This window comes from Rhinoraja longicauda, chromosome 17 (assembly GCF_053455715.1).
Source record: "Rhinoraja longicauda isolate Sanriku21f chromosome 17, sRhiLon1.1, whole genome shotgun sequence".
Taxonomy (NCBI): domain Eukaryota; kingdom Metazoa; phylum Chordata; class Chondrichthyes; order Rajiformes; family Arhynchobatidae; genus Rhinoraja; species Rhinoraja longicauda.
This window is the reverse complement of record NC_135969.1, coordinates 29,311,899-29,331,522: the sequence shown is the minus strand read 5'-3', so window position 1 is coordinate 29,331,522 and position 19,624 is coordinate 29,311,899. Positions and strand designations below refer to the sequence as shown.

The following is a 19,624-nucleotide window of genomic DNA, read 5'->3' as shown; positions in this document are numbered from 1 at the left end:
TTTCTCCCCCCTTTGCTTCACGGCATCAGATTCAGCAACCTTTCCGTCTTCCTAACCTTGCTGTGTGTTCCACATTAAAAGTGAATGATAATAGCCAAGTAAGTACGAAAAGAGAAAACGGAAGGGAAATAGCAGACCAAAGACAAACATGACTTAGGGTATACAATTAGCCAAGATTATATAATGCCTTCATTTGATTGATCCAATGATCCTGCAATTGATGAGTGCTTTGTGGGTCATTACATTCTTTTAGTAAAGCTTTGCCTGAAGTGCCTGAGACAACCAAAGCAGACAATTTATCTGTGATGTCCCAGAGGAAAACATTTTACTACCAGATAGCTTATTCCTAGCCCCATTCCAATCTGCTGAGAGGATTAACAGACCGGCATTTATTCATTTCTAATTGATATACATGGTACTTAACAGGAAGAAACAAGTCCAAAAGTCAAAACCATGTTTGGTCACATGGACAGACAACAGACATGACTCAAAGTTTAATTGCCTAATGGAATTTGACCCTCCGGTTTACCAATTTAGAGTCAAGTGCAAGGTTGAACAACTGTTATATTTGCCTCAAGCTTTATTATTCTAGTTCAGTCTTTTTACAGTGAACTATTTGATAAGAGTCCTTTGGGCCCATCAAGTATGTGGATTCTTTCAAAGAGCATTCTAGTTTGTCCCAATATTTTTTTCCAACATTTCCAAATTATTTTTCTTCCTCTTTGTTTACCTTTTGAAAGGCTACTATCAATCCTGAATTTACTGCCTCGTTGAATTTCAAATCTTTAATCATTCATTGCACAACAGAAAGTCATTCCTAATTCTTTTGCCAGTGACATTAAAACTACCTATGTTTAGAAGAAGCAGATTTTTCTTTATCCAAGAACTTCACATTTTAAGTGATTCTTTTCACTTGCAAAGATATTAATTGGTTGTCACATTTGCACTTTAAGTTTTACAGATTCATGAAAAGGACACCCAAGGTTAACTCTTCTCAGTCTCACCCCTTTTAAAAATTACTATGCCTTTATTTTTAACCCCACACGATCCTTCATGTCCTTACCCATTTTCTTAACCTGCCCATGCCCCCACCTCTTTCCCACACTGAATCATCAGCAGACATGGATAGATTACATTTGATTCCACTCTTTCAATGCAAATTGGAATGAACAGTTGGACCCCTGCAGCAGCTTACTTCCTCTCAACCCAAACATTACTTTATTCCAAATTTACATGTTCTGTCAGTTAATCACTCATCACTCCATGACTGGAACATTATACTTTTAGTACCACTTGCTCCAATTTTGCATCATAACCAGTTGCGTGGCACCTTATCAGATTTCTATTCTTCTCAAGTAATTTCCAAGTTTGATCATTATCAGCATTTTTCATTGATTACATACAAAAGTAACATTATCTGTGATGCGCTGAAATTCCCGTTTAGAAGTTTTGGATGGAGGGGGAATGGGGAAGAATGTGGATAATCTTTCACCAGAACATGCATGCTCCAATACAAGCTGAGAAAGCAAGTTTGGAATTGTTGTCCAGATGGAAGATGAGGAGTAGTACCTCGTTGGAATGGAAGCCAGACAGATAATACAGTCTGGGAGTGTGATGGAGAATTGAAATTCCAGGCAAGTGGAAGCTTGGGGCCATCCCTGCAGACTGAGCAAAAGTGCTCCTCAAAGCAGTCATCTCTCCTGCTTTAGTTTTCTCTAGTATAGAAGAGACCACATCATATCATCATATCATATCATATATCATATATATACAGCCGGAAACAGGCCTTTTCGGCCCACCAAGTCCGTGCCGACCAGCGATCCCCGTACATTAACACTATCCTACACCCACTAGGGACAATTTTTTTAAACATTTACCCAGCCAATTAACCTACATACCTGTACTTCTTTGGAGTGTGGGAGGAAACCGAAGATCTCGGAGAAAACCCACGCGGGTCACGGGGAGAACATACAAACTCCTTACAGTGCAGCACCCGTAGTCAGGATCGAACCTGAGTCTCCGGCGCTGCATTCGCTGTAAAGCAGCAACTCTACCGCTGCGCTACCTTGGAACGGAACAGGCACAAGAGAATCATCACCAGCCAAAAGGTCTTTCTGAATTTCTGTTTGGTGGGAAAGGAGAAGGTCAAATGCCCAATGCTGCATCTCCGATGGTTACTTGAGAAAGTGGTGCCGAATGGGCAATGGTGGGTGAAGATGGAAGATTGGTCCAGGGTGCCACGAAATGGAAGGCCACTTAAAAATGCTGAAAGGGGAGCGGAGGGAAAGATGTGCACAGGGAATCCCCTTGAAGGTGGCAGAAATTGCAGAAGGTAATCTGCTGAATGTGGAGGCTGGTGGAGTGGAAAACGAGGACCAGGGGAATTTTATCCTTGCTTTAAACGAGCTTTGCAAGTGTCACTTTCTCCATCATTCACAGTCAAGTGTCACAATTTTTGAATTACTATTTTAAACACATAACCTCACTCCTTTTCAAAAAAAAGGAACCCAAAAAAAACCTTCCATGAACAGAACATTTGTGTACAAGTCACAGTACAGTACAGTTTCTTGTACCAAAAAAAAAATGCATTTCAGCTTGAGAGTGAAGCAGAAAACTATCTTTGCCAAAGTTTACGCAATGTGTCAATAATTCATCTTGATATCCAGTCAAGCTTGTTATTTTAACCAGGCTTTTCATTAGCCACTAACCTCTACTCGGCTGCAATGTACAGGGATGGGACCTCTTGATCATGTTCCATTCTCTGACACTTAGGGATGAAAATTAACTGTGACTCCCTTCCCACCACTCGAATGAGATCACAGCATGTCCGTGGGGGGAAGAGAGTGGAAGTTTTGTTGCCTTCCATCACAGTGAGGGGGTGTTTGGAGTCACTGTGATGGATGTTTGTGTTGGGGTCGTGTGTCCTGTGTTCTTTTCTTTTTTGTTGTGTTCTGTGACTGCTGTAATTTCGTTCGGTATCTGTACCGAATGACAATAAAGTTCTGTAATGTTTGCAAAGTACTTTATAAACAATGATTGTCCAGGCCTGTCTTTTATGGATGGTAACCCCTGTTCTACATGGGTAGGCCAGGACAGGGTGATTGCAGGTAGTCCAATCGCAAACAAACAGCATTATTCAAGGTCTACCTTTCAGAAACTGCTGATAGTCGAACAGGGAGAAAAAATGCCCTTCAACCCACTGAATCTGCTCAACATTGAGCACCCACTTACTCTAATCCCATTTTAATTCTCCCCTTGCATTCCCATCAATTTCCCCCCAGATTCTACAACTAACCTACACATACTAGAATCAATGTACAAAGGCCAATTAACATACTAATGCACACGTATTTGGTATGCATTCACGTATTCACGTTATTCCCATCATCATTTATCTGTACACTGTGGATAGCTCGATTGTAATCATGTATTGTCTTTCTGCTGACTGGTTAGCATGCAACAAAAGCTTTTCTCTGTACCTCAGTAGAGTGGCAATAAACTAAACTAAACTATGTGGGAAGAAATAATAACACCCAGTAGAGACCCTAAAAGAAATCATTCACAGGGAAAATGTGAAACTTCAACAGATAGCAGCAGAGGTCAAGATTGAACCTGGGTTGGTGGAGCTGTGTAGAAGCAACATTTTGCATTCGGTTGTCTCGAACGATACAATCATTCTGATTATTTTGTTCTATTTTCGGAATTTCTCCCTGTGTCAAAAACTAATGTGTCTACACTTCAAGTAAAACAAGTTTTGTAAACGCACACATCAGCTCTCCTGGGTGGATCACCTTACCAGTTTCTGGGTCAGTCCAGGTGGGGCCCACTCATATGTGACCGTGACAAAGGTTGGATCTTTCCTCGATACAATAGGGTTGGTTATGATCATCCTGTTCCTTTTATAAATGCGAACTCCATCTCCTCCCTTCACCCGAGCGGTCAGATTGGAATATTTAGAGTCAGTCAAAAGCCGGCCAATTTTCCGATCATCCTCCGCATCAGAGGGCAGGCTGTGATCCTCTTGGCTGCATTTGCATGACTTGCATATCTTTCTGTGTTAAAAGAAAGAGTGTAACATTAGACAGCTTGCATTTCCCGGTGAAGGAATGACCATCAGCTGGTAGATCAGTGGAATTAGTCATGCCACAGAATTAGAACACTGGACCTTTGAGCACCAACGCATCTAATGGAAAAGTTGCACTTAGTACAATGAAGACTGCATTATAGAGGACAGACTGTTTAGCCTCTGTGCAACATCGAGAATGATTCCAGGGATGATTGGATATGTGATATGATGAGCGTTTGACAGCACTGGGCCTGTACTCGCTGGAGTTTAGAAGGATGAGGGGGGACCTCATTGAAACTTACCGAATAGTGAAAGGTATAGATAGAGTAGATGTGGAGAGGATGTTTCCACTAATGGGAGAGTCTAGGACCAGAAACTATAGCATCAGAATAAAAGGACGTACCTTTAGAAAGGAGATGAGGAGGAATTTCTTTAGTCAAAGGGTGGCAAATCTGTGGAATTCATTGCCACAGACAGCTGTGGAGGCCAGGTCAGTGGATATTTTTAAGGTACAGATTGATAGATTCTGGATTTGTACGGGTGTCAGGGATTACGGGGAAATGGCAGGAGAATGGCGTTGTGAGGAAAAGATAGATCAGCCATTATTGAATGGCGGAGTAGACTTGATGGGCCGAATGACCTAATTCTTCTCCCTGTGAACGTAATTGAGCAATAGGACTGGTGGTGTTGTGTCCAACAACATTGCTTCAATAAAGTCTGGGGACTCATTTGGGATTCAAGCCAGACTGAAATAAGCAAAAGGATTTCTCCTTCCCTCCTGGTGTCAAGAGTCACAAGAAATTGGCAAGTTCACAATTCACTTTGCAGGCAGAAAGATCCCATAAGCACAAATGTTTTTCAAAACTTGGCAAAACATTACATTAGCAATCTGCTAACACCTCTGAGCTCTCTATAGTAATAACTCAAGAACTGCAGTGTCATAAATGAGGCCATTCTGAAGTTGGAGATAACAGCAATTATACTGAGAGAGCATGGCAGTATCACCCTGTTGACCTGACTGAAAAATGCTTATTGTAGATAAGGCTTAACATGTAACAAATCATTCAGTTGTTCAACATTAATGTGCCATTTTTAAATTAATTAATTTATTTTTAAAATTATTTTTTTATTAATTAATTTAATTAAACATTAATCAACAAATGCCAAAGCTGCAAAGCTATATCACCAAAGGTGAAAGTTAAGAGTGTCTTCCCTTTTCCTACCTTCCTTTCCCTCCAAAGGACCCAATTAACCTACAAACCTGCAAGTCTTTGGAATGTGGGAGGAAAACTGAGTATCCAGAGAAAACCCACATGGTCACAGGGAGGACATGCAAACTCCGTACAGACAGCACCCAAGGTTAGAATCGAACCTGGGTTTCTGGCACTGCGAGGCAACAACTCTCCTGCTGTGCCACTGTGCTGCCCTATTTCTTGGGTTCTTTGTCCTCCTTGCCATAGCACTGACCACTGTCTCTAGCTTCTTCTCCTTCCTAAGCTGCCACTGTCTTTCATCCCCAACCCCCCCCTCCCCCACCTCCCCTTTTTCCAAACTCAGTTTCCCCTTGCACCAAGTTTTGTGTGAGAAACACTAATCCCTGTGCTATGGGCATGTTAACTACAGGATCACCTGAAACAGGCACAGATTTGGGAAAGAGGAACCCATCATGTGTTCAAGAACCCAACTCAGCCCAACCCTATTTGGACTGTGTACACGCATGTGAAGGAGAAAACAGCTTTACTCTAATCCCTGCATCAAATCATGACTTCTTATTCCCATGGATCATCCACACCAATGATTAGCGAAACAAACAAATCATATTCCTCGACTTAAAACTAACACTGAATTTTGGGCACTTGTCCAGCTCATATTTCATTGGCATTATTGGGAATTGTCCATTGCCAGTTTAAAAATTAACTTTGACAGGAACATAGCAAGATATACTTGCCTCAACTCGAAACTAAAATTCAGAATTTTGTTTAGAAACTAACCACAAGATAGCTGAAGATGAAAGTTTATACTGGAGCATTGTAGGATTTTCTTGCATTTATCATTATTCCCTGAAACTCTCCATAACCCTGTATTCTTCCTATGAGCCAAGTATCGATTTAAGGCAGTTATCAATTAAAAAAAATTACGACATATAAGGCAGACTATTCATTTCCATGGATTTCAATGGATTACAGTGATTTTTTTCCAGGTTTGTGTTGCCTTTTGGGAAACAAAATAGAGGTAGGTCATATACAGTAGGGCATTGATGAATGCTGACGAACCTGAGAATGTGCCCTGACCTATGAAATCAGTCTGAGGAAGGATCCCAACCTGAAATGACACCTATCCATGTCCTCCCCAGAGATCTGTCTGGCCCACTCAGTTACCCCTGCATCGTGTGCCTTTTTTCATAGAATACAAGAGTTGGGACATTATGTTGCAACATTACAAAATACAGGTTAGGTCGCACTTGAATAATTGTGTGCAGTTCCGGTCGTCACACAAACGTAAGGGTGTGATAACACTGGAGAAAGTGCAGAGGAGATTCACCAGGGCGTTGAATGGATTGGAGAACTTCAGTTATGGGGGGGAGAGATTAGATAGACCAAGTTTGTTTTCCCTGGAGTGAAGGAGGCCGAAAGTCAATCTGATAGAGATATACTACTGTACAAGGTGATGAGCAGTGTGGATAGGTTAGATGATTAAAAAATATTTTTCCCATAGTAGGCATATCAAAATCAGAATTGACATAGACTGAAAATGAGATTAAAGAATTTTTAAAAAGAGAATTTGAGGGGTAATTTGCTTTAATTTCCCCCCACATAGAGAGTACAGGCAACTCACATTTTACACTTGTTTGAAGTAACGCTCTTGTTCAATTAGTACCAAAGCCTGATTTGCACGCACATATCTTTGGAATAACTCACTCAAATTTACACTTGGCAGTGTAGTGTATGTATAGTGTACGCATTTTTGAATTATGTGCTGTTTTTAAATTATGTAACCCGCACATAAAATGTGAGGTGCCTGTAGTTCATTTCCAAAACTCGCTGTAGAGAGGTAGTGAAATGAGATACAATCACATTTAAGAGGCATTTAGCCAGATACTTAAATAGCAAGGCATAGAAGGATATGGATCTAATGTGGATAAATAGGATTGGAGCAGATGGACAAAAAGATTAGTGTGCACTTTATGGGCCGAAGGGACTGTTCCTGTTCTGTATGACTTCATCTAAGCTTAGCCTGATGAAAAGGATGTATCCCACAATTTTAATCTGCATAGATTCCTCAAGAAACAGGGTCCCTGGGAGGGTGGGCTGGAGTTTCGATTTTCTGCCACACCCTGCACAGATGTCAGCGCACTCGGGACTGGGTGGAAGTATTACTTGAATCTTACATTGGCCAACCAGGCTTTCCATACTGCCAACCCCACAGCCCCATTACAATTTAAGAAAACAACCGTGGACTTAGAAAACTTTCTTATTCCTCAATCTGGAGCAACTTAACCAGAAAAACAGAAACCACATTGATAATCAAATCCAAATAATGCATTTCAAATAATGATTCCTATTCAATCTGTTAAGGCCTTCCCTCCTCAGCAGCATCCAGCATCCTCTATTCACAAGGGAAAAGATAAACTTTCGGCCGCAATAAATTGATCTTTAAGCATTTAAAATCAGAAAAGAAAGGACAGATGTTGTTTACAAACACAGTGTTCGTGGACCAACATTTTTGAGAAGCAACTCGTGTCTCTCTAGACACTTAATCTTCAACCCTTCCAAAATCACTGGTTTCCTTGTGAATGAGAGAGACAAGGTTTCCAAGTTTCAATGCCACAAGTTCACAAGTTACAGGAGTAGTATTAGGCCATTCGGCCCATCGAGTCTACTCCGCCATTCAATCATGGTTGATCTCTGCCTCCTAATCCCATTTTCCTGCCTTCGACCCATAACCCTTGACATTCGTTCTAATCAAGAATTTGTCTATCTCTGCCTTAAAAAGATCCCCTGACTTGGCCTCCACAGCCCTCTGTGGCAATGAATTCCCCAGATTCACCATCCTCTGACTAAGTTCCTCCTCGTGCAGTTGCAATGTTACACATGCTGATCCATGTGTGCATATAATCCACCATGCATTTGTATCTGCGTCTGTCTGTTAGTGCTTGTAGTTGAATCTTGCAATAATCAACCATATGAAAGTAATATTCAATTAGAATTATTTATTAATAATTTGGTGCAGTTCCTTGAGATAGTTCTGCCTTGCATTTTGGTCATGGTTGATCAGCTTCTCAGCATCATTTATGGTTCTTTGACCCAAATTAATTAATAACTTTAAGAATCTGAAAGAAAAAAAACACAGGCCATTCAGCCCCTCATGCCCGATTCACCTGTAGATTGATTGATCATTAATTAACCAGATTCAATTTGTCCTGGTTTTTGTAAACTGGACATACTTGGCCAATTTCTCACATAGTCATCCGATTTCTCAAGGCCATTTCATATCAGAGGCCACCAATCTGAAAAAACAATCCTCCGACATGTCAATGGATCCCATGTGATGTCATCTTCTACACCAGCCTACTACATTGGACCTTGTTTAAAGTGTTGAGAAAGTCCATGCAGATGCCCACAGCCCTGCCCTCATCAATCCTCTTGGTCACCTCTTCAATAAACATCAAATTAGTAAAAAAATATTTCTCATGCACAAAGCTATGCTGACTATTCCTAATCAATTCGAGCCTTTCGAAATGCAGGTAGATTCTGTATCTCAGAATTCCCTCTATTAACTTTCCCATCACTAATGTTAGATTCACCGCATGTCCTTGCAGCCCTTCTTAAATAAAATGCACAACATGAGCCACCCTCCAGCCTTCTGGTACCACATCATTGGCTAAGCAATATGCAAATATTTCTGCCAGAATGCATATATTTCTTCCCTTGCTTCCAACAACATCCTAGGATATACTTGGTCAGGCCCTGAAGTGTTTCCACCTTCATGTGCCTCACATCATGGGTATTAATTACATTTTTTTGAGAAAAACAATAAATTCTTACTATCCAGGTCTCAAACTTTAAAAAAAAATGAGATGAATGGTATTACGTTTACTGAAAGTGGGTTTAAGTGGTTCTGTATCTATTTAAAAGTCTATGAACAGTTAAGGCAAACCTATTTTTTGAAATACATCTCAGTGCATTACATTCCACAAACACTTATTGTTCACACTATACATCTTATAATGAAATCACAACAATGCAAAGTATTCACTAGGATATTGAACTATAATCCCTTAGCAGCCACAGAACAATTAGAACAGGAATGAATATGTGAGGTTGGTGTGGTACCAAATAATGAATTAGGAAATAATGTAAAAAAAACAAAGGCAAATGAACACCTCAAAAATAATTCATATTTAAACTTGCATATGCTTCATGCCAGAGTCTGGCAGACAGAATGAAGCAAGAATTGTGTAAAAGACATCTCACGATGTGACTGCAGTCAATAGACAAAGCCTAAATGTCTAAACATTTCTTTATTAATAGGTTACAAAAAATGTGCTAGTTTGCCTTGCGAAATAAAAAGGTCTTTTATTTTTGGACACCAAAGTCAATAGAAATGTAATTGACTGGGAGTGCTCTGATATGCTTTTAAATATGACAAATATTCACTCATAAAGTAATGAATTACTTCCTTAAAGAGTGTTTGAGCCTGCAGTTCACTAGATGGATAGGTAAAGGAAGCAGATTCATAGTAACGTTCAAACAGAAATTGCATATACAGTAGTAAAGAAGAAAGATAATTCATCTGGGGGACATACAAGGAAAATAGATATTTACAGATATCATTTTGGGCCAAATGGGCTTCCTTTGAACTGTGAGATTTTATGATCTATACATGGACCATTTACCTCCAAGGATGTGGCTCAAATGCCTTACACATCCCTCTGCATCCTAGGCACGGGGTTCCTTTTCCTGCCTGATGGAGAATGGACATCTGTAAAGAAAATACAAGAGTGAAACAAGAGAATAAATAATGACAGGATAGCAAGCACATATTTGCCTAACCCATCTCCCGAGAAGTACTTCTTCAAAAGGTATTCCTATTCTGTAGAAAGCCAATTAACAAATACTAAGATAACTATAAACTTGAATGGACATCCACATTGACGTAACTACATAGAATTCACCCCGTTACAAATATAGATACCACACAAGACCTTTTTTATTTGCCCATTATGTTTATGTTAGCACTTTGAAAGTGCCTTCCTATTAGCCCCTTTCCCTTCACAAGGTATCAAGACTGATACTTGCATCTGATCAAATGACCATTGCTTTGAATGGAACTCCAGTCGATATATAGTCATAGAGTGATACAGTGTGGAAACAGGCCCTTCAGCCCAACTTGCCCACATCGGCCAACATGTCCCGGCTACACTAGTCCCACCTGCCTGCGCTTGGTCCATATCCCTCCAAACTTGTCCTATCCAGAGGACGCTTATTTTAGATCAAATAGACAATTGTTCTGGAAAACCGAGATATCAATGCAAAATAATGTTGAGACAAGGCTGAAAATATGTTCACCATGCTCAGTGATTTTACTGCATTTTCTCCAAATCACTAGCAGTTTGAGGATCTCTTTCCAATATGGTTTAAAAAGAGACATGCAGCTTTTCCATTTCCTGCTGGCAATGCATTCAAACATAAAATGTCTTTATTTTTGAGAATGATGAATAGTTCATATTCCTTGGAGACACAGGTCCTTTTACACCCCTCAGAGTCTAACAAAGACGAATATTGTTTTACTTAAAAATTGGCCCAAATCTATTAATCAAAATACCTCTACGTGAAAATTCTTAGCTGCAACATGACTAGGCTGTTTACAATATTTTATCATTGTCCATAAACTTCAAGCACTCAACATAATGTCCACTAAAGTACAACTTGTATTCTGAAAGTTGCGATGTCAACAGCTTTTATAAAAAAGGTCAAAATAAACGGCAAGCAACATTGGCAAAAATTGAGAAAAATAAACTAATGACTGGGCTGAAATGTATTTAATTTATCATAAAATATCAAGTTCAGAGAAATAAAATTGTGAAAGCTTGCTATGAGTTGCAAAAACATTGGTTAGTAATAGTGGAAAAAAAAATGTTGATAACAGCCAACAATCTATAATGGAATGCTCAAACTTGGCTTAACACCTCCAATTTTGGGCAACCTTCCATGCATCTTGCAGAACAAAGGAAGTCTGCACCAAGGCATCCTTTCAAAGGGGTGAAATGAAAAAATACCAATTACTTTTTGTGTTTAGTTTGAGTGAAACTCAATTTAAAAAAGAGGATGATTTCAACTGGTGGAGGCTCGAACACATCTCCAAATGCAAAATACAAAATTAATCCATGTTTATCCATGGGACAATGGATTCCTACAATCCCACCACTGATCGTCAATTTTTACCAAATTTTAGTAACTGGAAATGGTTTGGTGAAAGAGAACTAGAAGCATACAAACATAGAAAAATAGGCGCAGGAGTAGGCCATTTGGCCCTTCGAGCCTGCACTGCCATTCAATATAATCATGGCTGATCATCTAAAATCAGTACCCCGTTTCTGCTTTTTCCCCATATCCCTTGATTCATTTAGCCCTAAGAGCTAAATCTAACTCTCTCTTGAAAACATCCAGTGAATTGGCCTCCACTGCCTTCTGTGGCAGAGAATTCCACAGATTCACAACTCTCTGGGTGAAGAAATTTTTCCTCATCTCAGTCCTAAATGGCCTACCCCTTATTCTTAAACTGTGACCCCTGGTTCTGGTCGCCCCCAACATCGGGAACATTTTTTGTGCATCTAGTCTGTCCAATCCTTTAAGAATTTTATATGTTTCTATACGATCCCCTCTCATCCTTCTAAATTCCAGTGAATACAAGCCCAGTCGACCCATTGTTTAATCATATATCAGTCCCGCCATCCCTGGGAATTAACCTGGTGAACTTAAGCTGCACTCCCTCAAAAAGGTCCTTCCTCAAATTAGGGGACCAAAATTGCATACAATACTCCTGGTGCAGTCTCACCAGGGCCCTGTACAACTGCAGTAGTTCCTCCTTGCTCCTAAACTCAAATCCTCTCGCAATGAAGGCCAACATGCCATTAGCTTTCTTCACTGCCTGCTGTACCTGCATGCTTACTTTCTGTGACTGAAGTACAAGCACACCCAGGTCTCGTTGCACCTCTGACACCTTCCTGTTCTTGCCACTAAAGGGGATAACCTCACATTTATCCACATTATACTGCATCTGCCATGCATCTACCCATTCACCCAACCTATCCAAGTCACCTTGCAGCCTCATAGCATCCTCATTGCAGCTCACACTGCCACCCAGCTTTGTGTCATCCGCAAACTTAGAGATGTCACATTTAATTCCCTCGTCTAAATCGTTAATATATATTGTAAATAACTGGGGTCCCAGCACCGAGCCTTGCGGCACCCTACCAGTCACTGCCTGCCATTCTGAAAAAGACCCGTTAATTCCTATTCTTTGCTTTCTGACTGCCAATCAGTTCTCTATCCATGTCAATACCCTACCCCCAACATCATGTGCTCTAATTTTGCACACTAATCTCTTGTGTGGGACCTTGTCAAAGGCTTTTTGAAAGTCCAGATACACCACATCCACTGGCTCTCCCTTATCCATTCTACTTGGTACATCCTCCAAAAATGCCAGAATATTAGTCAAGCATGATTTCCCCTTCATAAATCCATGTTGACATCCTGTCACTACTTTCCAAATGTGCTGCTATAACATCTTTAACAATCGACTCAAGCATCTTCCCCACTACCGATGTGAGGCTAACCAGTCTATAATTCCCTGGTTTCTCTCTCCCTCCTCTCTTAAAATGTGGGGTTACATTTGCTACCATCCAGTCAACAGGAACTGATCCAGAGTTGAGAGAACATTGGAAAATGACCACCAATGTGTCCACGATTTCTAGGGGCACCTCCTTGGGATGCCGACCATCAGGCCCTGGGAATTTATCTGCCTTCAGTCCCAACAGTTTACCTAACACAATTTCCTGACTAATGTGGATTCCCTTCAGTTCCTCCCTTCCACTAGATCCTCGGTCCCCTTGTATTTCTGAGAGATTGTTTGTGTCCTCCTTAGTGAAGACAGAACCAAAGTGCTTGTTTAGCTGTTTTGCCATTTCTTTGTTTCCCATTATAAATTCACCTGTCTCTCTGATTATAAGGGACCAACATTTGTCTTCACACTAATGAACCCTCACACTAACTCATTAATCAATGTTCAAGGACATGTTTGCACTGTGTGCAAAGGCAAGGCCAATGGCAAGGCAGAATGTATTTATCAATACCATCGATGTATGCATGCCAATAATGATTGTAGAATAAAGTTTCACACCATTAGCAGATCTAAAAAACTAAATAAATAAGACACCACGAAGATAGAGGAATAAAATAGGCAAGTCACAGAGTTAAAGTGGAACAAGCTTCAGGTGTGCATTAAATCTCCTACTTTGTCCCCACATTGTAGCTAAAACTTTCCTTAGAAGAGCATTGTTCATCAAATTCCAGTTTTATTCTCCACACCTTACAGTTTTAAGGTTTTGGATCTTCCCTATTTGCCAATTACTTGTCGTTCCCTTTACCCTGGGTACAATGTGAATTGCCAGTAAGCCTTTGACTTACAGTAAGATTGGAAGTATGAGAGCGAGATTCTTCAAATGTCCTTTCAAATTGGGACTGGGTTCAAACCCTGCACAAAGTAGTAATTGTGTACTTTTTGTAACTCACTGCAAATTTATTTGCGCAATTATTGCTTGCGAATAACCAGTTACTAAATCGATAAATATTGGACAGATTGTTGTTTAAAAACACTAAAGGAAATGGAGACCAAGATAGAACTGGATTCAAAGTGCAAAAACAGCATGATCCTATCCAAAAGGGGTCAGATTCTGCTAACTTGATCACCACCTGGCAAGAATCACTGTCCCGTCCCCTTCTAAGCTTGTCACAATGTACAGAGTTTTGTTGTTAACCTTGCCTTACAAATGTGTTTGCTTGCTTGAAAAGCCCCATTTACACCTTTGCCAGTTGAACCCTAAGAATTTATTTTCAACATTAGATTTTGAGATATTTGAAATGTCATTAAATCTATTAATTGAATAATCAAAACATTGCAAGTCTACGAGAAAATACTTATAACTTTATGCATTTCTCAATTTACTGTCATTCTATCTATGAATTTTCTGCAAAAGCGTCTTTGACTAGTTAAAGAGTACACATCCTGTATGAATCTATTCTTCACTATAATAAAAAGTACACCACTCACCTCCCAAACACCACACCAAAACACACGATGAATTTAACCCAGAACAAATTTATGACATTTTGCTTAATGAAACGTTTTCCAGGAATGTAACAGTCATAAATCCAAGAACATTCCGTTATAGAGACCCATAAATAAAATTGAGATAACAAAAAAAAATTAAGCAACTTACTCTTTGGAAGGCAGATTATTATCTGAATGGTGTCAAGTTAGGAAATGGGAAAGTACAAAGAGATCTGAAGTTAACATGCACGTACAGCAGGCAGTGAAAAAAGCTGATGACATTTTGGCCTTTATGACAAGAGGAGTTGAGTATAGGAGCAAAGAGGTCCTTCTCCAGTTGTACAGGGCCCTAGTGAGACCACACCTGGAGTACTGTGTGTAGTTTTGGTCTTCAAATTTGAGGAAGGATATTCTTGCTATTGAGGGAGTGCAGCGTAGGTTCATTAGGTTAATTCCCGGAATGGCGGGATTGTCGTATGTTGAAAGACTGGAGCGACTAGGCTTGTATACACTGGAATTTAGAAGGATGAGAGGGGATCTTATTGAAACATATAAGATTATTAAGGGATTGGACACGTTAGAGGCAGGAAACATGTTCCCAATGTTGGGGGAGTCCAGAACCAGGGACCACAGTTTAAGAATAAAGGGTAGGCCATTTAGAACGGAGATGAGGAAAAACTTTTTCAGTCAGAGAGTTGTAAATCTGTGGAATTCTCTGCCTCAGAAGGCAGTGGAGACCAATTCTCTGGATGCTTTCAAGAGAGAGCTAGATAGAGCTCTTAAAGATAGCGGAGTCAGTGGGTATGGGGAGAAGGCAGGAACCGGGTACTGATTGTGAATGATCAGCTATGATCACATTGAATGGCGGCGCTGGCTCGAAGGGCCAAATGACCTACTCCTGTGCCTATTGTCTATTTGCTTCTCAGTTCTACAATCCCCATTGAAATCAACGGGGTCGTCAAACGTGGAAGACCTCGACTTATTACTGTTGTACGGTCCAACTGCTGGCAGTTCCAAATTTAGTTAATTAAATGATTGAGCAGATTCAAAGTTCAAATGTCCAGTCCTGTATTTATTTCTTACATTCTTTCTCTCTACCATTCAGACACAATACTGCAGCAGACACTGTGTCATTTAAATATACAGGCCAGCCTGCAACTCCTGCTCAATCCATTTACCAATTTGAAATGTCTACTTTATGATGTATACAAAGAGACCATGGTGCAAAGGCAGACTTTTGGGTCTGAACATATTTAGACATGTTTCATGTCTAACAGGGCATTTAAATTAGTCCAGCTGTGTACGCCTTTTGCCCCCGATTAACATTTCTGAAATTTCTACTACATTTCACAAAAGGCTGCATTAAAAAACAAAATCACTGCAAATGCGATAAGCCAAACACTGATCACCATTCATGGTATTGCATTAGTCTCGGTTTAAGAAAGTCCTGGAAGTTTCCAACATTGCACAATATTTTGTGTGAGAATACTGTGGAGCACTCTCTCTGCTCATCAATCAGAACTACATTTGAAACAAAAATAGTTAAACCGAAAGGATGTCAACAACATCTCAGGAGTCTGGAGCTATGCTGGAATTGCATTTGAATCCAAATATCAGGGGCTTATTCTCTCAAACACCAGCCAAAAGCAGGTTCACCAGCATCTATGGGAAGGCAGATAGGTTACTATTATGAATGCATGTTCTTCTTAAAAGAAATAGTGACAAGGTGAGATAGTTGTACTAAATAAAATAAAAAAGGGGAGAAGATAAATACAATAACCATTTCCCCTTATTTATTCCCCTTTCCCCTCACCTTGACAGATTGAGCAACTATGATGTTCAATTTTGAAACTATAATGTCCATTTTTTTCGGGGTTTTGCCTTTGATAAAGGGCTGAATATTGTGTTTAATATTTCCAATTCTTGTTTCCAGCAAGTAGTTACTGTGCTTTTGAAATTTCTATCCAATTTTACAGATTGGTTGCTTATGGCAGAGAGGAAGAATGTTCTAAACTATTAAATTTTAAGAGACTGCTTGGTAAATGTGAGGAACGTTTCTCCTTTCAGTAGGTCCTTAGATGTTTACAGATGAGGGAACACAAAGATTACAGTCAGAACATGTGCAACAAATCACTAAAGGTACTATCTCTGAAATGCATTGCACAAAGAACATCAACTCTGCACTGACTAGAAGAGTAACTTAGCACTGATAAGTGAAGGTTTCAACAGTAAGATATCACAATTAAACAGCTTTGAAAGTGGACCCTGTGTTGTTTCCAAAAGCACAGGCATTTTTCCATGGAAGAATTCAATCGGTGGCGCAATTGTGCGGTTTTATACAGCTCACCATAACTGCACAGATACAATAGGCTAGTGCTGATGGAATTGTGTTGATGATGAAAAGAGAAACTGGTTGAAAAGAAATCAGCTCAAAGAAAAATGTGAAATATGAATTAGGTGTCCAAAGTTGTCAGTTCCAGTTCCAATCTAATCTGTCAACTTTAAAATCCCTCCATCATTCTTCACTTTATGAAGTGTCTTTTAAAAGTATACTCATTGACTGGATGTGGGCACTGGCGGCGAGACTTACATTCCTTCACGAGTCAACACATTCTCAGATCAGAGAACACATGGATCAACTAAAGACTGCTGATTTTCTTCATTGAAGAACATTACTAAACCAGAAGGATTTTTACATACAGTCAGTAACCATTGCACCAGCTTTTATTTTAGATTTTAATTTGAATACTTGAACTGGAATCCACCCAAATGCAATGATGGTATTTAAACTTGTGCCTTTAGATCAAAAGCTGAGTCCTCCAAACACTTGACTAATAAGCAAGCTCCAGCCTTGTACGCTTGCTGTACCTACCAAAAGCTAGGACACCCCAAAACACTTTAAAAGCAGAAAATGCGGGTAATACTCAGCAGGTCAGGCCACATGTGCAGAAGGAGAAACACTACTAATGTTTCCCTGACAAAGAATCCTCGACCTGAAACATTCGCTCTGGTTCTCTTCCCACAGTTGTGGCCTGATCTGTTGATCATTTTCAGTATTTACTGTTTTTATTTTAGATTTCGAGAATCTACAGGTTTTTTTGATTATCACTCACAGCCATTTGAAGTTTTTTGGATGCAAATTCAATCATGCCAAAGTGTCAGTCAATTTGTGGACCAACTGGGGGGGAGCTGAAACATTAACCCTGTCTCTCTTCACAGATGCTGTCTAACTTGGTTAATACATCCATCATTTTCTGCATTTTAATTTTTTTGTTGCTTCCCATGAATTGCATTCAGATCATTGATGGCCCTCTGTTTTCTCACCCGACTCTCTGGTCATATCCCAGACTTTTAATTCACCCTAGCCTTGAATGTGTTCATTGCCAGACAGCCACAGCCCTCTGCAAGAGAATAAATCCCTGGAGTTGCAACTTTCCTGTTGAACTTTCAAAATTCATGTTGAATTTTCTGTTTTATTTCAGACTTCTGACCACTGCAGGACATTTTCATTTTTATTTTTTCAAAATAAAAGATTTGAAAATAGGATAAACTGAATATTTTTTCATGATTACAGGCATTGTTAAGCAATAATCATAGTCTGTCATGGAAAAACTCAACTTCACCTCATCCAATAAAGTGTAATGTTCTTAGGAGGTTAGCGGGGAGAATATTTTATAAGCACCTGACATTCCCATCAGATCACAAATCCCCTGAAGGTGCCCAGATTGGGGTGGTACTGAGTGCAAGGCCACGAAGAGTCTCAACCCGAAACAACACCCATTCCTTCTCTCCAGAGATGCTGCCTGTCCCACTGAGATACTCGAGCATTTTGTGTCTATCATTGGAGATGTGGACATCCCCAATCATTGTCTAAAATACATGTACTTCTTTGAACCAGTTCTATTGCCACCATTTAGAAACTGAAGTAAACATATTTTCTCAAACTCAGTTAAAACTTAAAACGTATAGGCATTTAATAAGTGCCTCGGGTAGACATTTGTTTATGATTATTGTCATGTTTGGCAAGATACAGTGGAAAAAAACCACTTTGTTCTGCATTCTAGCCAGTAAATCAACAAATCATATTTGTGTTTCCTTCCATTTATGGACACTACAAAACCCAATAGCTAGCGGACATAATGTTTGATCCAAATACTGTCTGCAGATTGGAAAAAAAAATAAAAATCACAGCATTGTGCAAATAGGCTGTTTTCAGAATTGAACAACATCCTGTTTATTAGCTGTTAATCTTATATATTATGAATTCAATTCATCTAATCATGATCCAACTGTACTTAATGAATATTTATGATGCATTCACACTCTGAAGCAAGACTATTTCAAATAAATGCAATAATATGGAAAAATGCATGATTGCTTTAGCAGTTGTGATGGAATCTCATTGTGGTTGGGAGAGACACATGTTTTCATCCTTCTCTGATCAGACAGTGGAATTTGCCTGTGGTCATTGGACTAGACCCACGAACTTTTGGATTATTTCTGTGCAGCATTTTCAAAGAAAGGTTAAAGTCACAGCTCCCACTTTGTTTTATAAGAGGAGGTCTACAATTAGCAGTTGCAGGTGAGGTGATGCGAATGAGATCAGGTTTATTACAGGTGCTGTGATTTCTGACAGAAATAAATGTACTATCAATGGATCAATATTAGCAAACCTACAAAAAGTTATCTTTTCCATCAAACGTCTCCTTAAATCATTGCAATTATTAATATAAGTATTGATTTTCAGGATTAGAATTATCAATGTAATTTCACTTCTATACAGACAACAGATAATTTTGTGAGGAAAGACAGGTATTTTTAGTCTTTTTCAGTGAATACTGAATGAATGTGGCGGCATGGTGGCGTAATGGTAGAGTTGCTGCATTACAGCGAATGCGGTGCCGGATCACGGGTCCGATCCCGACTACGGGTGCTGTCTGTACGGAGTTTGTACGTTCTGCCCATGACTTGCATGGGTTTTCTCTGAGATCTTCGGTTTCCTCCTACACTCCAAAGACCTACAGGTTTGTAGGTGAATTGGCTTGGTAAATGTAAAAATTGTCCCTAGTGGGTGTAGGATAGTGTTATTATGCAGGAATCGCTGGTCGGCGCAGACCCGGTGGGCCGAAGGACCTGTTTCCGCACTGTATCTCCAAACTAAACTAAACTTAAACTCAACTATACTTCTGCCAAAGTGCTTGCAAATGTGAATTCACATTGAGATGT

The 19,624-nt window shown here is 39.7% G+C and overlaps 1 protein-coding gene across 1 annotated transcript in view; it reads right to left on the bottom strand.

Moving 5' to 3' along the window:
- Nucleotides 1-19,624, bottom strand: part of lmcd1 (LIM and cysteine-rich domains 1) — a 78,925-nt gene that overhangs the window by 41,940 nt on the left and 17,361 nt on the right. Inside the window, exons 2-3 of the mRNA XM_078414456.1 lie at nucleotides 9,963-10,048; nucleotides 3,797-4,052 (exon numbers count right to left, since the gene is read on the bottom strand). Coding sequence (XP_078270582.1) covers nucleotides 3,797-4,052; nucleotides 9,963-10,048 — 342 coding nt within the window. The remainder of the gene's footprint in view (nucleotides 1-3,796; nucleotides 4,053-9,962; nucleotides 10,049-19,624) is intronic.